Source organism: Polyodon spathula, chromosome 31 (assembly GCF_017654505.1).
Source record: "Polyodon spathula isolate WHYD16114869_AA chromosome 31, ASM1765450v1, whole genome shotgun sequence".
NCBI lineage: Eukaryota > Metazoa > Chordata > Actinopteri > Acipenseriformes > Polyodontidae > Polyodon > Polyodon spathula.
In genome coordinates this window covers 1,348,727-1,368,180 of record NC_054564.1, presented here as the reverse complement: position 1 = coordinate 1,368,180, position 19,454 = coordinate 1,348,727, and the positions used below count along the sequence as shown (strand labels likewise).

Genomic DNA, 19,454 nt, shown 5'->3' with positions numbered 1-19,454 from the left:
GCAGGGCGGAGAGGCAGGGGGAGAGAGAAAAGACAACAACATAACTCAGAAGCGGCTGTTAGCTCTGATGTAAGGGCGATGTAGTCCGGATACAACAGCAAACCACTCCCAATAATTGCACCCAGCCCCTCTGTGGTGGAACCAGCTACCGGAGAACGGCAGGACCGCTCCGTCTCTCCCTGCCTTCTGCTTCCTCCTCAAGACCCCTGTTCAGACTGCTCGGCCCCTCCTGCTCTGCACTGGACTCTCCTCACCTCAGCACCACCTTACTGGATCCTCAGCTGATGCGCTATCCTTGCACTATTATCATGTCATCGTAGATATTGTCTTAATCATAAGTTGTTGTCTCATATTATATTCTAGTAGTATTTGCACTTACTGTAAACTGCACTGTATTTAAATACTGCTTTTGCACTGTAACCTTGTATTGCCCTGTAACACCTGTAAGGTCACCTGGGGTAAAGGTGTCTGCCTAATAATAATAATAATAATAATAATAATAACAACAAATCCTTCTTGGGGTCTGTCTGTTTACTGCATTCCTCCATAGTTAACAACTTAATACTTAAAACAACACAAACACGCCTGGCTTTACATCTATGCGATGGCTCGGCAGCCCATTGAACTGAATAGAGGGGCAAGGGCTGGACATCAACTTTGTCTTGCTTTTAAACTAAGCACAGGGTTACCCTATGTACACTAGGACAGTTTGGGACAGTTCAGGCTTTTCAACTCTCACCGCAATGCATTCTGGTAAGTGTAATCCTGCTGGGAAAAGGTACCAGAATGCATTGCGGTGTGAGCTGAAAAGCCTGAACTGGTCCAAACTATCCCAGTGCACGTGGATTCACATGGTAACCCTGACTAAAGCTCTCTAGTTGAGAGTTAAGCGCGTCTCTTATTCCCACGTCAGTATTATCGATACAGCTTCAATATGAGTCGGTCATCTTGGTAATACTCGCTGAATTCCAAAACAAAACAACTTACCACAGAAACATTAGTGTCGTTTGGAGAAAACGGAGCTGAACCATTGAAGATCGATGCAGCCACTGTCACAGACAAAATGAGAAGAAGAAAAAAATAACAGAACAAAAGCAGTTTAAATGCAGGCTGAGCTGGCAGTGAAGTGTGCTGCCAAAACTGCGACCGAACACTAGGGGGGGGCCGTGAGCTATAACGTGACTACACCAGGGGTGTCCAATCCCAGTCCTAGAGGGCTGTTCCACTCCAGGTTTGTTTAACAGGTAAAATGAGATATTGAACGACTCCAGGGTCTGCAGGTGTAATTCAGTTAAACAATTCAGAACAGGGTTGGAACAAAGACCAGGTGTGGAAGGGACTCCTCAGGAGCCAAATCCATCCGGACTAAAACAGCAGGAATACAGACGGGGCTCCCTCGTTATAACAGGGCACTCACTATTTCAAATCCATTTTCTGGCCACTTGTTAGCACCACTGCAACATTGTCACTGCCACCCTTTAAAAGTAGAACATTGAATACAGAGGTCCTTCTTTGAAGGGGGCTGTAAAGAGTTAACGAAAAGATTATGAAGTACAAAATTATGACTGAGGGTGCAGCTGTATGTGGGCTGCTAGAATGTTTTATTGCCCTGAGACAGGGGCAATAAAACGAGGAGAACTGACCTAATCTGGTGCAAGCAAGAACTGTTTGGACAAAATGTTGCTCACACACAGAGATAAGCCAGCAACTAAGCTTTGCACACAAAGGTCTGTGGACACTATAAAGCAGCAGCTCTTGGAGGTGCATTGAAGAAGCATCAAGATCCTGAACACACACCAGCGCTGTGTTTGTGCTTCTTCCAGAAACTGGCAGCTTTTTTCATTGCTTCATTTCTTTTAATAACTAGTGGCCTCATTATTGTGCCTGATGATAACGACTATGCTGGAAACGTGTGACTGTTTGACAGAATCAATAAAGGAAACTTGTTGAATTCTGCTTAAATTCGTGTCGAGTGCGCTCCTTCAAACAGAGAAATAGGCAAACGGTTTAGTTTCCTTACAGGGGGACTCGTGATCGTGTTGCTAGTGCTAACAAGGAAGGAAATGGATTTTGAATTCTGGGTTAGTGCGCCTTTGTTCCTGGGTAGTAAGTGTTATTTCCTAATTGCTTATGCCTCAAAAGTATAGAAAATGGCCACAAACTTTGCTTTTGTGACCAAGACAGTGATATTTCAAAATATCACTATTTCCAATGGGAAAACGGGCAAATGTGTGTCTTTTCGATCACATAAAGTCAGAAAAAAACAACATATGAATCCGAATTAACATGTATTTATACTAAAGTAATACAAAGATGACTATAAAAGATTTGCGATTATACTGTAAATACAGTATAAATACATGTTAATTTGGATTCATATGTTGTTTTTTTCTGACTTTATGTGAACGAAAAGACACACATTTGCTCGTTTTCCCATTGGAAATAGTGATATTTTGAAATATCACTGTCCTGGTCACAAAAGCAAAGTTTGTGGGGAATAATAGCCATCTATACTTTTGAGGCATAAGCAATTAGGAAATAACACTTACTACCCAGGAACAAAAATTGTGTTGCATAGTGTAATGTTCCACTGCTTTGTTATAAAGATGGAGCATGTATGAGGGTTACACAGGATAGCTGCACTACAAGCAGACCACAGTGTGCAGTGCAGCATGCGATACTCGTAAGAGACACGATACTCACTCAGAATAGTTACCAGCCGAAAATTGTGTGTGCAGCAGAAACAGATATGGTACAAATCAGTTACAGTAGTCAAAAAACATTAGCACAGCAGCAACAAGACATTATAGAGAGACTGGAACAACGGCACTAGATCATCCTGGGCTGTCTACCGTTCAAATATTCTGATTGTTCTAATTTCCACCAAAAATAAAATAGAAATATTTCAGTTGCTCTGATGTCAATCAGTGAAACCGGACTCACACAAATCTGACAATACAGTCTTCAATTAGTTTGAAATGGAAATTTTAAACTAAATAAAGTTTTAAAAATATACATATATTATAAAATTGCATATTCCAACTTAGGGGTGTAACGATTAATTGTGCATCTATGAATCGTGATGCATTCTTGACATGATATATCTAACAAAATGGTCCATCTTTAATGATCTGATTACACATCTTGCAACAAGTAAGCAATCAGGACAGTGTGTCGTGATGCGTACCGTATCATGGCATTAATAACGTTACACCCCTAACCCCAACACAGAAGTGAACCCCACACCCCATCATGGATGCCCAGGACAGTGACCCCCGTGCCATTCGAAGACTCTCAGCGTCACCCTTTTAGTTGCGTTCGGATTATTGAAACTGAAACGAAGACAAGCAGACAAACGTTTCGCTTTGTGCCTTCTTCAATGTACTCGTGAAGAACTGCATATCCCCTTCAATCACTGTGTGCACAACTGTTAAAAGTTTCCTGTTTATGTATTGATTTTATAATGCATGTATGGTTTTGGCCGGGTAACATTTTAAACTCCACAGTGTTCACAAATTTCTAAAAATGTTAATAGAAAATCATGGAGGAAGGGGACATGCTGTTATTTTTATATCAGTTAGGAAGGGATGCCCTCCCTCACCCCCAGCAGATGGATGGGATACCCTTGCCCGCCCCCCTCCTCTCCCCCGTGGTGTGGTGTGGTTTGACGGTGGGCTCACCTGGGTCTGGAGCCACACACTCGCACTTATAAGCCGTCACGTAGTCAGGCTTGAACTCCGAGTTGATTGGGTAGTACTTGAAGGCTCCGATCATCTTCTTGATGGCGTCGTAGATGAAGATGAAGGAGATGAGGGTGGAGAAGCCTTCTTCGGTGAAGCGCGTGATGTACTTGATGATGAAGCTGGCGTCCGTGGCAACCAGGACGAGACACTGCAGGCAGGCGTGAAGACCAATCCACAGCCTGAACTCCATGTAGTCAATATCATTACCCCTGTTGAGGGCAGCATGGAATTAGAACATACAGCAGACCCCAGGGGTGCGGTCCGAAATCTGAAGATACCAGAACATCACTGTTGGGAAGGGTTGTGTCTCTTACTTGCTGAAGTCAAAGAGCAGCTTCTCAAAGATCAGGATGGGTCCTGTGCTGCTCAGGATGATGAGAGGCTGCCCAGCAAATAAACAAAAGACTGAGCCAGCCATTGCCGTGCCAATGAAACTCTCCATCACACCCTGAGAGAGAGAGGAGAGGGAGGCAGGGAGAGGGAGAGGACAAGGTTGGGAGTGGGAGAGGGAGAGGGATGAGGCAGAGAGACTTTTTTCAGTTACAAAGTCCATACAGTGAATAGAAGCCATGGGGTTAACAGATAATATAGATCACTAGTTGACAGAATCACTGGTTAACAGAATCACTGGTTAATAGAATCCCTGATTAATAAATAATAACATAATCAAAAATCGAATTCCACCCTCAATTTGTTTGCTTGCATTACACCGTTGATCAATACGCCTCTGACCCCAGTACAACACAAATTCCCTCCTCTTTGACCAGTGGTTTGGGGGTTGGGGGGTCCCACCTGATAGTTGTCCGTGGCATCCCCCAGCAGACCCCCGAAGGTGATGGCGTTGGTGATGCAGCCCAGGTAGATGAAGAGGATGGCAGAGATGGACTGGATGTGAATCCCGTCGTAGATATCGCTGGGGAACCAGTGCAGCTTGCGTTTCATATCCAGGTATAGACCTCCACAGAACCTGAGACCAGAGAGGCGTGAGGGCACGGGCCAGCCATCTACCTATCTCTCTATCTCTCTATCTATACATTCGATTTCACTGGGGCAGTTCACGTTTCTTATCCAGACTCAGCCCTCAGCAAAGCCATCATTATATCTATCTCCTCCAGCTGACCCAGTTGAAAGGACTTGGGTCTCGACTGCTATCTGTCTGTCTATCCATCTGTCTGTTTGCATAGCTATCTGTCTATCTGCCTGTTTGCATATCTAACCGTCTATCTATTTAAGTGTCTAGCTATCTGTCTGTCTGCATATCTAACCCTCTGTTTGTTTGTCTGTCTATCTATTTGCCTGTCTGCATATCTATCTGCCTGTCTGTTTGTCTGCCTGTCTCTATACTGCTACGGATTCCCTGGGATTGCAGCTCCAGGTAGAGGAGGATGGACAGATCTGGCTTGGAATCTTTGAACTGGCTTCTCGTACCTCCCAGTCCACTGCAGCTCCTCTCCCAGCTCGTGCGGTGCTGGCATCTCCTCGTCATCACTGGGCCCGCCCCCCCCGCCCGCCGAGCCGTTCACCTGACCGGCCTCGTTCAGAGAGAACACCGACTTCCTGTGAGAGAGAGAGAGGGAGGGAGGGAGAGGGAGAGACAAACCGGATTTGAGGTGGAGTTATCATTGCCAATAGTCCCTTTCAGCTGGTGTTAGGGTTAGGGTTTGGGGTAGGAGGTAGAGCTGGTGTTAGGGTTAGGGTTTGGGGTAGGAGGTAGAGCTGGTGTTAGGGTTAGGGTTTGGGGTAGGAGGTAGAGCTGGTGTTAGGGTTTGGGTTTGGGGTAGGAGGTAGAGCTGGTGTTAGGGTTAGGGTTTGGGGTAGGAGGTAGAGCTGGTGTTAGGGTTAGGGTTTGGGGTAGGAGGTAGAGCTGGTGTTAGGGTTAGGGTTTGGGGTAGGAGGTAGAGCTGGTGTTAGGGTTAGGGTTTGGGGTAGGAGGTAGAGCTGGTGTTAGGGTTAGGGTTTGGGGTAGGAGGTAGAGTTGGGGTTAGGGTCAGGGTTTGCGTTTGGGTGTAGGGTTGGGGTTGGATCAGTGGTAGTTTCAGGTTGGGTGTGAATTTGTCCTCTCGTCACCTCTTTTCGGCGGAGGGGATCTTCTTGGGGGGCTCGATACGGATGGTGGGGTCCCACTCCCCCGGGGGCAGGACAATGACTTCATCCAGGAACTCATCGATCCCCGCAATGAGGTCATCACGATCCCGCGCTTTATAGGCCACATCACTGAACAGCTGGAGAGGGGGGAGAGAGGGTGAAAGGGAGAGGGGGAGAGGGATAGGGGAATGGGAGAGGGGAAGAGAGGGGGAAAGGGAGAAGGGGAGAGAGGGGGGAAAGGAGAAGGGGAGCGAGGGAGAGGGGGAGAGCAGAGACAGGCGAGAGGGTTACAGAGGAAGAAGGGGAAAAAGAGAGGGAGGGTGATGGAAAGGGTGAGGGAGAGAGAGATTGGGATGAGGAGACAGAAAGAGTGGGGTAAGAGACAGAGGGTGGAAGAAAGGAAGAGAGAGGAGAGAGAGGGAGCGAGAGAGAGAGATGTGAAAGTGGTTTATTGATTCCAAGTCCCTTTATCAATACACTGAAGAAGGAACTAACCAATCTCTACTTATCTTAGTTTCTTATAGTTTTACATTTTTAGTCCCATTGCACCTCACATTTCACAGCAAGAAAAGGACCAACATTTTCAAGATGAAAGTATTTTTATGCACAGCAAACTGGAAAGTATGTTTGATTTGGTTGGGTCGGGGAAGGAAGGCACACTTACATCATCAACCATGATTGTGGCGATGGCTCTGCCAATTTCATTGTAGGACTTTCCTTTACCCTTAGGACCCAGCAATACAAACAAGAACCTGGAGAGGAGAGACTGGCATTACTGATAATACACATATATATATATATATATATATATATATATATATATATATATATATATATACACACACACACATTTATTTTTAGGCATTTACCTATTTTCAGCAAGTTTTGATGACTGACTCATAGTCAAGGTAATAAGTAGGCTTGGGGGTCCAGTGGTTAAAGAAAGGGGCTTGACACCAGGAGGTTAAAATCCCGGCTCAGCCACTGACTCACTGTGAGGGACCCTGAGCAAGTCACTGAACCTCCTTGTGCGCCGTCCTTCGGACTCCTATTGTGACTCTGCAGCAGCAGCACCCTGAGTGAAGTCACTTCACCCCCTTGTGCGCCGTCCTTCGGACGAGATGTAAAATACCTGAAAATTGTGCCTGGCATATAAAGTCTGATGCATTATCTGTTTCATGAAAAAGTCTTCTAGTTAACTCCTGGAGCAATTTGTTTCACAGTACGCAGCATGTGTCAGGGATCTGCAGTTTAAAAGGGTCTTGGGCTTTATAATAAGAGAATACTCCGAACAGTGCTGCATGCCTCCTATCGGCTTCGCTTGTCAGACCTCTCACCCAGAGAGACGACATTTCTCACAAAATAAGAAACGCCCTTCACACCACGTCCTCACTCACACTACAGTGCTTGTTTGGGTGTTATACAGTGATGGAAATAAGACTCCCGTTGCATAGCAGTTTGAGCCATTCCTGGTTTCACTATGACTTTAATAAGACACACCTGAGCCTGTTGCCTTTACACACTGTGGCTAATCAAGCTCATAGTAAAACCTGGAAGGGGCAACACTACTATGCAACAGGAGTCTTATTCCCATGCCTGTTATCTCTTACCTGGTGGGCACAGGTACCTCTGTGAGGCCCCCCAGCGTGGTGGCCTGTGCCAGCCTGACGAACGCCACAAAAGGTTTGTCCAGGAAGTCCACTTCCCCGATCAGCACGTTGGAGGCCTCAGCATCGCGAGGGATCTTTTTCATGAACTTGTTCTTCAGCTGCAGAAAAATAAACAAATGGTTTCCATATATACCCTTTATTATTATTATTATTATTATTATTAGTAGTAGTAGTAGTATTATTAACTGGTCATGTAGCAGATGCTTTTATCCAAAGCAACTTACAGAGACTTAGGTTTGAACTCTGCATCACAACTGCTGCAACAACAGAAGGACGGAGCACAAGGAGGTTCGTTGACTTGCTCAGGGTCTCACACAGTGAGTCAGTGGCTGAGCTGGGATTTGAACCTCCTGGCATTATTGTCATTATTATTATTATTATTATTATTATTATTATTATTATTATTATTATTATTATTATTATTATTATTATGTCTCAATCCTAAAATTCTAGGTGACGCACAACTTTTGAACATAGTTCTACATTTTTGCAACACAAAAAGTTTCATTTTTTTAATATGGTCCACTTGAAAACAGTATAATTCTCGCCTGTCAGACAAAAAGGTACCAGGACTGTGATGCAGGAGGGCATGTGTTGCAAGGGGGGCATGTCAACTGTTACACTCTGATGTGCCTGATGTACTGAGGGGGTTAAGCATTTTAAAAAGTCACCGACGAATGGAAATTATATGCAAAGTGTATTTAAACAACGGGAAGAACAGATCTGTTAAGATAACTCTCGTATGCATGCCCCCAATGCAGAAATCGAATACACTCTTCAATCGTAAATCATTATGCTCTGTCTATATAAATCAGACTGAGTACAGGTTCTAGCACCCAGCACTGCAGCCTGGAGGCTAGGGTATTGGATGCAGACAGGACATGTAATTAAATAAACCTAAAATCAATGTGTTGCTCTCTCCATGCTGCTCTTCATATAATTTGCACAGATTCCTATCCGTCTTTCTAAAGGGCTGTTACTCTGTATTGGGCAGGTGACTGCAATCCCGTTCAATAGATTCCTATTAATAGGCGGCGATTGTTTTTTATCATTCTTCTCCCAATTTGTAATGGCCAATTATTTTTAGGCTCAGATCACCGCTACCACCCCAACTCAGGAGCGGCGAAAACAAACACCCGTGCCGTCAGCCGCCCGCTTCTTTACACACTGCAGACTCACCGTGCAGCCACCTCGGAGCTACAGCGTCGGAGGACAACACAGCTCTGGGCAGCTTACAGGCAAGCCTGCAGGCGCCCGGCCAGACCACAGGGGGGCGCTGGTGCACGGTGACCCGAGGACCCCCTGTTAGGGTTATATTGTGCAAAAAGATTTACACATTCAGTACATTGTAACTATGCATAATAACACAGTAATGATATGTAAGTAACACATGTATTTACTAAGTCACTACTTTGTCAATACACAGTAATTATAGACACTTTGTGTAAGGTGTTACTGTTTTCACTAATCTCATGAAAGTTTGAAAAAGTTTGAGTTTAATTGTTTGGTAAATAAAAAAATGACTTCCCTGTAGGGTTTTTTTTTTTTTTTTTTTTTTTTTTACTTCTGAGAACAAAAAAAAACCTGTTCTTCCAAGTTCTTTCTCGTTGTTTCATTTTTCGTTTGTAGTAAACGGTCAACGTTCCTCTGTATGAAATTTCTCCAAAGTCACAGCATGTGAACGGGGATTGGAGAACTCTTGGGAAATAATTTCATAATCTTTTAATTCCACTTTGAAAGTCAAACTCGACATTGTTTGTCATAAATATGAACAAGCAATACTTGTTGTATTTCTAAGCTGCTGTAAAGCTGAGGCTGCGGGGGTGTGAGAGTGTGTGAAAGAGTGTGTGTGTGTGAGAGTGTGTGTAAGTGTGAAAGAGTGTGTGTGTGAAAGAGTGTGTGAGAGTGAGAATGTGTGAGTGTGTGTGTCCGAGTGTGTGCGTGTGTCAGCAGCATCACTGGCGTGAGCGTGTGGCGGGAGGGACTAGGAGCTCTGCACGGGACTTTATTTACCGGAGCAGTGCCGCAACTAGTAGGAGAGGTAGATCAAGAGATCTACAAGCGCAGTCTAAACAGATTGGAGATCAGAAGCAGGGCTAGCCAAAGCTGCTCCTTCCACTCCTGGTCTTTGTTCCAGCCCTGTTCTGAATGGTTTAATTAAACCTGCATCCAGACCCTGAACTAGTTTGTTATCTAATTCTACCTGTTAAACCAGGATTGGACACCACTGGACTGGAGAGTCGTTGAATGAAATATTTCTCTGGCTTGATAACTTTCTTAAAGCAGTGAGGTTCTCGCTACTCCACCTGTGTTGAAATTAATTAGTCTACAGCTGTGTCCAGACGCTTTGCATCAGTCTGTAGAATGATCTAACTAGAAGTGTATCCTGCCTTGTTGATGGTAAACATGAACCAGCTCTAGAAGCTGCTGATCCAAAGCTGACCGCACTGACTGGCACGACTTAAGAGGGCTCATAAAGAAACCAGTGGATTCAGAGAATGGCTCAGCCCACCGGAAGAGAAAGTCACACTGCAGATTCCACTGCTGAGACAACCCTAACCTGAGCTAAAGAATGTCCTTACCAAGTTCTGTCCAAATTGGACACACTTCTCTTTTGTATGTCATAGGCAGCTGTGGCCAAAAGGACTGAAGTTTTGTAACTTTTACTAAATATCTCTTGCATTTACCAGTGCTTTCACTGTGGGTTACCATAGTGTTCAGCTTTCTTTGAGGGAAATCTTAACAGCTGTGGCCAAATGTTTTGCGTCACCTAGAATTTTAGGATTGAGACATAATTAAAAAAAAAAAACCTATATGAACATAATTAAGATCTTTGCATCAGTTTTGCATCACCCTAAGGAATTGATTCATTTTGCTTTATAAAGTCAAATGCAACCAGATGAATAACGTTACCTTAGCATATCGAATTACACACTGTTTTGTAGTTTTCCACATACTTAACATAAAAGATTTTTGCAGTATTACTGCAGAGCAGTTGAGATGTGCAAGCTTGCAGATTGAAGTCCAGTGTGTGAAATGGTTTTATTTACCTGGTCTGTGCTCAGGGTGTCAGAGATATCATTCATACTGCGGCTGTGAGCTTGACCTACAGATTGAGGTGGGGGGGGGGACATTAAAAGCTTTGAGTAATTAAGAAAAATACATATCAGACCGACATATCCCTTGATTAATGGTGCGTAGCTATTAGATATTATAGAAATAAAATAAATTCAAATAAAATAGATTCAAATCAAAAATCAGATTTCTTAAGAGAATAATAAAACATGATTGAATTTCACTTGTATTTTCTGTGCAGGAATAAACCAGATTTTTAAAACAGCCAATTATATTTACTTATAACTCAAACTGTATAAATCAAAACCCCAATATATTACTATATTAGGATGTGTTATAATAGATATTTCTTCTCCATTTTACACCCAAGGCTTACAACCCACTGTCCAGTTTGCTTGTCTGATTGTCAGACGGCATGGCGCACTGCAAAGCTAATGCACAGTCTGATTCACGGAGCAGGTCTGTCTCACAGCTCCTCGGAGGCAGTTGCTCTAGAGGAACTCAGACTTGGAGCAGACTTACGTAGGCGTCCGTAACTACCAGCCTGCCTCGCTCTCAGGTCCTCGGAGGAGCGGTGGAGATTAGCCCTGGCACTGGGGCTTCGACTGGGGCTGCGGTCTATACCCGGGGGGGGGGGGGGGGGGGGGGTGGCTGGGATGGAGGTGCGATAGAGGGCATGGGGAGGGAGAGAGAAAGTAAAGGGAGGTAACGAGGAATGGGGAGAGGGGAGAAGAGGGGTGACAGGGAGCGGGGGAGAGGCAGAAAGTGAAGGGAGGGAAAGTAGAAGGGAGAGGGGAGAAGAGAGGAGTGGAGAAAGTGAAGGGAGGATAAAGAGGAATCGGGAGGGGAGATAGAGGGGATGGGGCAGGAGAGAAAAGGGTAGTGGAGGTGGAGAGGAAGTGAAGGGAGGTGAAGAGGAGAGGGGAGAATAGGGAAGAGGAGAGGGGGAAGGGGAATAAACAGAAAGGGATGAGAGAGAAAGGGATGGAGAGAGAAAGAGATGGGAGAAGGAAGGATTGAGACAAAAAAGGGAGATACATAAAAGGGTGAGAAGGGAAAACAGATGACAGAAGTGGAGAAAAGTGTGTTAGTCAAATTTGCTCGCATGAATCTAAAAAGATTATTGTTTCACTGTCAGCCGGGCGGGAGAGGAAAAAAAAAAAAAAATCCAATTCAGATTAAATGATCCCTTTTGAAACCTGCATAAGCTGGTGTCCGTTTAGAAAACCGAATTTCATTCAAAAAGGTCTTTGACTCCTTTTATAAACAGGGATGCAACAGGGCCAAATCCAATCAGAAAAAACCAAAGGCTCTTTGAATCCGTTAGTGATTTAACTGGGGTCTCAAGGAACGTTAACACTAGTTTTTTTTTTTTTAATTACTCTTTTGCTAACTTCATTTGTCCCAGTCTACAATTTACCTTTTAGTTTTATAGAACTACGCAGTAAAACCAGGGAAAGAACGATGGAGTTCACGTCATTTTCCTTGATTTTTGCCGCAATTCAATCAAACTTCTCGCTCGATTGATTGTCGCCATTGAACTAAGAAACAGCTGTGATGCTATCGCTAGCCAGCACTGAAAAAAGGGGGGGGGGGGATGTTTCAAATAGGAAATCTGCAGCTCAGCTGACGATCTGCATCAGTGTTGTTAAGGCAGAGTTAGTTGATCAGGTTTAAAGAAAATGAAAAAACAAACAGTTTACATGCTTTCACAGTGCATAAAAACAACAGCTTGCACATGGATCGTGTTCAGCTGGGTTTTTATAATGTCTTGCTGTGATCGAGGCAGGCCTTCGATGTGTTGGGCTTGCATGAACAAAAAGCAAAAATGTGCTTTTCTTATGAAGGCAAAAGGAGGCGGGTTTTCAACACCAGAACTCAAGTAACAAATAACTAGAAATAATGACACACAGATGTCCAGGGGGCCAGGGACTCACTGGAGGTGGTGGAGACGGACTTGCCCATGTCAGCCAGTGAGCGGTGGATAGGCTTCTTGGTCTGGTGACGGTGTTTTCGTAGTAACACATAGCTGATCTTGTCCCGGAGCTCAGCCTTGATCAGCCCGTCCTCAATCTGCTTCTCGATTATATCGTCTGGAACGCAGAACAGGACAAAATCAAAAGGCGTTATTTTTCGGGAGACCGAACATTAACGGAGAACCCTGAGCTGTGTGATGGGCTGAACCGTTCCAGCGTCCTTTTAGGTCGAGATCCTGAGATCAATTCTGTCGTGTTCTCGACAGAACGGGCCACCCAAGCTGAAGAAACCCTGCTGACTTTCATACTTACAGATCGGATCGAAACAGAACCGCAGGCAGGTGATCAGGTGAAGCGTTAGCAACTGCATTTCGAAATCTAAATGTTTTGACCTGATTTCCAATAATAAATCCCAGGATTACATTTTAATTCCCCCTCTGGATCAGAAGCAGCTAAACTAAACTTCTGCTAAGAAGGTCGCCTTGTGCACACAAAAACAGAAAGACATCTCTTAACAAACAATTCCTATGTTGCTGTTTAAAAGAACACGCTCGTGTAAGCTTTCAGCTTTTGCAAAGAGTTTCTTCTTGCTTTTCTACAGCATTCTCAGTTCATCGATGACTGCCTGATATTCCACCAGGACTGTCTCACTGCAGCTCTACGTTGTAATGTGTTGGCATCCCAGCCCGTTGAAGTGAATGGAGAGGCGAGGGCTGGACGCAAACCACAATCCACGCAGGGAGGAACGTTTCACTGTTCAATTAAAGCGCAAGCTCTGTGGTCGAGAGGCAAGTATGGGTCTGATGCTGATGTCGGTGTCATTAACTCGTGAGCCGCTCAAAGGAGATCCATTACAGCGATGGAAACAAGAATCCTGTTGCATAGCAGTTTCACCCATTCCAGGTTTAAATATGAGCTTTGCCAGCCTCAGTGTATCAAGCTCAGGTGTGTCTTAATAAACCCGGGAATGGATCAAACTGTCATAGTCTTCTTTCCATCCCTGCATTACAGCAGGCACACAGACATGGGCCCTGTACAAGTGTTTACCTATGATCTGTGGTAGGGAGTAGCCCTCTAGGTCCAGCAGGACTGTCCCAGTCTGTAGACAGGTCCTCAATTCAAACAGGCTGTGCAGAGACAGGGTGGAGACGTGGGGTTTACTCCACCTCTCCCCTCCTTCCTCCACCTTCTCCTCGAACTTCACCCACCTGCCAGGGAAACACACACACACACACACACACACACACACTGCTGTGTTACATTCGGAGAGATCTCTCCTTCCTGATCCAGGGCTGTCAAAGTCCAGTCTTCAAGGGGGGGTCATAGGGTTCTGTTTTTCACTTAATCCCTCAATTAACATCACTGATTTAAGTATATGTTCAATTGGACATATTTCATGTTTTTGCAAGGTCTTTCGCAGTTGATGATTTTAAAAATACACTTGATTCAAGGTACTCTATTCTATGAAACATTTTGAGGCCTGGAGAGAAGTGTTAAATGTGTCCAATTAATCAAATAATTAGACCAATTAAATATAGTTAAGCTGAAATCTCCAACTGTTAAAGAGCAGCAAACAATTAAAAATGCCTAATTAAGCTATCTGTTACTCCAATTAAGGGTTTAGTTCAGTAATTGAAAGCTCATTTGGGCTCCCTGAGGGACAGGATTGAGAACTGCTGGTCTAAGGCAAAGGTAGGCAACCTTGGCCAATCCCATTCCATTCCACTGCAGGACTTGGTTCCAACCAAATGCTAAATTATTTAATTGACCTGCATTGGAAGTCAATTGAATAATCAAGGATCTGGTTGGAACAAAGTCCTGCAATGGAATAGAATGGGATGGAAGGGACAAGGCTGCCTACCTCTGGTCTAGGGTAAGAAAGTCAAGTGGACAAATGTTTCAGATGAGGTCACTCTTATAGTTTTGGCTAGAATACACCTTTTTAAATTTAAAAACAGTACTGTGCGCTCGCTATCCCGTCTGTTTTGTGTTAGTGCTGTACACCTCTGGCCAAAAGTTTTGCATCTCCCTATTGAATGAATGCATTTTGCTTCATAAAGTCGAATGCACCTGCTGAACAACGTTACCTTAACATATCAAATTACACGCTGCTTTGTAGTTTTCCATATACTTAACGAAAAACTGACAAAGACTTTTGCGATATCATTTGGTGGTTTCTTTGATTGCATGATGTTAAAATAACAGATCTAAATTACGTTCATATACTATTATTATTATTTTTTTTTTTTAATTGATGTTTAAATCTTAAAATTCTAGGGGACGCAAAAATGTTGATCCAGAGCTGTATAAGACTCTGAATCAAACATGTTAAGCTTGTCAGATGACTTTTTCACTCTTCAAACTGACTATACAATACAGGCAAAGAACCAAGAACAAGGGGGGCAGTGATATTGTTACCAGTGCTGTAGAACAGGTAAGATAATCCATTTTAAAACATCAAAAATGATGTTCAATGTGCCACTGTCTGTCTGTCTGCCTGCATTGCCACTGCAGATCATTTGGGAAGGGCATAGTTAGCATACCGTGGTACCATTCTACCAACCCTGACCTCTACACATTGGAGATGCCCTTGTGCTACCATTGCCCCTTAGCGTATAGCGATTGCCCTAGCATTGACACTTTCTGCTTGCGTTGCCGTGGAGACCATTTGCGAAGGGCGCAGTTAGCACACTGTGGGCCTGTGCTAACAATGGCAGCCTTGTCCCATTGCAGCTGCCCTTGAGTGTTACCCTGAGCACAGCGTTTCATTCTTTAAAACCTCAAATAGCTGACTGAAAGCTCCCAGTGGAAATTATTAATGAGGAAATACACTGCCATGGAAGTGGCTTGACTGGTCGGGTCAATTTTTAAGCTTTTCGGTTCTGTTATCGCACGGACCACTCCCTTTCACCCCCGGCCTCGCTGGTGTTAATATTAGAGTCTCGCTCGCTCCCACTTCAGATTCATTAATGAGGGATTTGGTGCACAAAGACATTGTTGTACACTACTGGAAACCAGCGTGGAATTAGACAATGGCATGTTGCAACATGTGTGTGCACCTCTCTCTCTCTCTCTCTCTCTCTCTCTCTCTCTCTCTCTCTCTCTCTCTCTCTCTCTCTCTCTCCTCTCTCTCTCTCTCTCTCTCTCTCTCCTTTCTCTCCTCTCCTTTCCTCCTCACTTCACCATCTCTCTTTCCCCTTCCACCCCATTCTCTATCCTCTTACTCCTCTCCCCATCACTCTCTCCTCTCCCCCTTCACCTGGTTTCTCTCTTCTCCCTTGTCCCCCCTCTCTTCTCCCCTGTCTCCCCCCTAGGTGTTTATGATCCCCCCCACCCCCCTGACCTGGCAGACTCTTTCCACTCCAGCTCATCCCCGTCGTGCTGCAGTGTATCCATCTCTGTGAAGAGGGTGGGGTTAGGCAGCTCATCTTCCTCCCCCAGGATATAGCGCAGGCGCTCCGCAGCTGGGGAAACTGGGGGGAGAGGAGAGGGGTTTAGGGTTAGGGTCACACACCAGTACAACTCTACACACACTGCTAGAGCCAAACATTTTGCATCACTTCAGACATTATTAAAAAAATATATATATATGCATGTATTGCTCACCCTTTATAACGCTACAGTGGGGAGCCATAGGTACAAGACCGTGCTATTCTGTGTTCGGCCTGATAACGAGTATCAAAGGGATACTGTAATGGCATTATGGAGCAAATGGGAACCACAACCCAACCGTGCAATAACTGATTAGCACTATAACGAGAGAGCACTCGTGTGTGTGTGTGTGTGTGTGTGTGTGTGTGTGTGTGTCTATATATATATATATATATATATATATATATATAGATAGATAGATAGATAGATAGATAAATACCAGTCAAAAGTTTGAGTACACTTGCTGGAAACTAAGATTGACCTTCATTTCTTAAATGTCTTTTTTCTTTGCTTAACTGAGCGTATTTTGCCATTTTCTGCTCCCTTACATTCAAGAATGACAAACTTGTGCCTATGCCACCTATATTTATAGTAATCCTGGACCCTCACCTGTTAACAATAATTGGTGACAAAATGTTAATTAGATAACATGCTAGTTAACTCAGAGAACATCTATTTATACTTAGGCCAGTGTTCTAACACCTCGTGTTATACACATTTCAGACTTTTAACTGACTTGGGCTTCAGTCTGAAATCCCCTTGCTTTGGGTGACCATTTCATTGAAATTGACAAGATTTACATTTTCATTTAAAAATTACATTTTTGAATGCAATTCGCTTATGATTATCAGCTTATATAAGTACACGTATCATATAATGAAATATTAAGTGTTTATAGACAAGTTTATAGAGTTAAAAGCATAGATAATCATGAAAAACCTGGTTTCAAGCAGGTGTACTCAAACTTTTGACTGGTACTGTATATATATATATATATATATATATATATATATATATATATATATATATATATATATATGGTAGTGTATAAATGAACTGGCAACTCAGCCCATTGTACTGAATGGAAAGGCAAGGGCTGGACACGAATCGCAAACCATACGGTTCAAGGAAGCTAGGAGGAGATTCATTACAGCATGTATGTACATGTGTTGCATGTACATGTGCTTGTGTATGTCCGTTCATGTATATGTGATTACTGTCCAGTTTATATTTCTCCATGCAGATGGAAATGTCATGATCATTCCCACGATCTTCTTAACGAACCCTGCTCTGAATTTGCAAATGGAAACGTTCTCAGTGAGACTGTGTCCTGCCCTGGCCTGAGGCTCTGTAACGTTAATGCTGAGTGTCGGACACAAACCCACAAGACTGAGAAACACTGCAAAAGCATCACATGATAATTCGCTGTTCTGAGGAGCGCTAAGATACTTCTTATTGGAACACATTTTCAAAGCCTCGGCTCCAGTCTAGTTTTTAAAGGAGACAAAGCATCTGTTAATTGAACAAAACCGGAACCAAACAGCTAACGTATGTTTCATGGGGAATCTGTGGAATTCTGCGGGAGCCTGCGAATTCCGTGATCTCCGAGGGATTCCGTTAGCAGTACTAACCCAGCTCCGCCCTCGGTAAGAAAGCGAGTGTCTCCTATTGGCTGTGCCCACGTCTATGTAGCGAATGAACAGTCAGCGAGTTTATGTTCAGTATCTGTATTGCTGGACCCTGATTGAAGCCACCTTGTTCGAGATGATATCTGGAATGGTCTTGAGCGTTCAAACCCACTCAAAGTCTCTGAAGAGTCTTACACACACATTACACCTGCATGCGACATTAGTATTAGCCACCTTCAGGACACTAAACACATTACAGCTGCATTCGAAATTAATCATAGCCACCTAGTGGACACCAAAGAAATTACATCTGCATCTGATTTTAAGTCTTTAGTATCAGTGAACTTAAATACACTTGAAAAATAATGTTTACAAGCAATTAAAAATGAACTGGGTGTCAACAGTTTAATGAATGGAGCCTAACTGCACTGTACTTTTTTACAATCCAGCACTGGTTTTTGCAATCAGAAGAATGGCGATTTTGTTTTTCTTTCCTTCTTTCTTTGACTTTCTCTCTCTTTCCTTTCTCCTTATTTTCTTTCTTTCTTTCTTTCTCTCAAGCAGCTATGTATTTTTTTTTTTTTAAAGCAGTTACTCCCCAGTAATGTTGTTGAAGCTGACACCCTGGGATCCTTCAAGAAGCTGCTTGATGAGATTTTGGGGTCAATAAGCTACTAACAACCAAACGAGCAAGATGGGCCGAATGGCCTCCTCTCGTTTGTAAACTTTCTTATGTTCTTATGTTCTTATGTTCATTATGAAACAGCTAAGCCAGCCCGGGTGGAACTTGATTAATAGGATTATTTTCGGCACACAAACGGAGACGCCAACGCACGCTTCTAATCCGCTTCACCAGCAGGGGGTCACTGGAGTAAAGAGAGCGCGTGGCCATCAATCCCACAGTGCCATGCAAGCAATGCTGGGATACATACCAGCGGCTTCACTTTTCATTAACTCCTTTGTTATTGAAATACCAGACCTAATTCATAGTTTTACTCATAAGTCGTTTAACCCTTTGAATCCAGAGTTATTTTTCGCATCATATGTCATTGCAGATATAACTTGTTGTAATCCTATCTTGTTGCATCCTAGTTAATATTGTATTCTAGTAAACTACACTGTATTTAAATATTAATCTTGCATTGTAACCCTGCACTGCCCTGGAACACCTGCAAGTTGCCTTGGATAAAGGCGCCTGCCAAATATATCAATAATAATATTATTAATAATGGAACCGCTAATAGTCCAGAACAGTTTCAGGAATATCAGACTCGATTTTATTCATAAAAAAAACTTGCCCCCGAGTTCCTGCGTGGCTCATCCTGTAAAGGCGCTCCGCGTGGAGTGCAGGATTAGCCCTACAGTCCAGGCTATTCCACTGCTGACCGTGGAGGGGAGTTCCCAGGGGGCGGCGCACAATTGGCTGAGCGCCGCCTGGGCGGGGGGCTTAGGTTGGCCAGGGTATCCTCGGCTCACCGCGCACCAGCGCCCCCCTGTGGTTGGCCGGGCACCTGCGGGCTTGCCTGTAAGCTGCCCAGAGCTGCGTTGTCCTCCGACAGTGTAGCTCCGAGGTGGCTGCACGGTGAGTCTGCAGTGTGCAAAGAAGCGGTCGGCTGACGGCACACGCTTCGGAGGACAGCGTGTGTTCGTCTTCGCCGCTCCCGAGTCAGCGCAGGGGTGGTAGCGGTGAGCCGAGCTTAAAATACAATTGAATATTTCAAATTGGGAGAAAAACGGGGTGAAATCAATTGCCGACTACTACATTTATTTTTTTTAAAAAGAAGAAAAAAAAGGACCATGTTGGGGGTTGCCCCTGGGAAGGGCTCACAGACCCCAGACTAGGTA

The 19,454-nt window shown here is 44.0% G+C and overlaps 1 protein-coding gene across 4 annotated transcripts in view; it reads right to left on the bottom strand.

Moving 5' to 3' along the window:
* LOC121303199 (electrogenic sodium bicarbonate cotransporter 4-like) overlaps positions 1-19,454 on the bottom strand; it is a 35,545-nt gene that overhangs the window by 12,562 nt on the left and 3,529 nt on the right. For 2 of the 4 annotated variants that reach the window (XM_041233756.1, XM_041233752.1), the window contains exons 2-14: positions 15,893-16,022; positions 13,597-13,757; positions 12,511-12,666; positions 11,096-11,191; positions 10,549-10,604; positions 7,439-7,596; positions 6,493-6,580; positions 5,811-5,965; positions 5,172-5,300; positions 4,536-4,710; positions 4,058-4,191; positions 3,681-3,952; positions 988-1,049 (exon numbers count right to left, since the gene is read on the bottom strand). In XM_041233756.1, the coding sequence (XP_041089690.1) occupies positions 988-1,049; positions 3,681-3,952; positions 4,058-4,191; positions 4,536-4,710; positions 5,172-5,300; positions 5,811-5,965; positions 6,493-6,580; positions 7,439-7,596; positions 10,549-10,604; positions 11,096-11,191; positions 12,511-12,666; positions 13,597-13,757; positions 15,893-16,022 (1,772 nt within the window). The remainder of the gene's footprint in view (positions 1-987; positions 1,050-3,680; positions 3,953-4,057; positions 4,192-4,535; positions 4,711-5,171; positions 5,301-5,810; positions 5,966-6,492; positions 6,581-7,438; positions 7,597-10,548; positions 10,605-11,095; positions 11,192-12,510; positions 12,667-13,596; positions 13,758-15,892; positions 16,023-19,454) is intronic. The other 2 variants (XM_041233753.1, XM_041233754.1) reach the window with 2 other exon arrangements.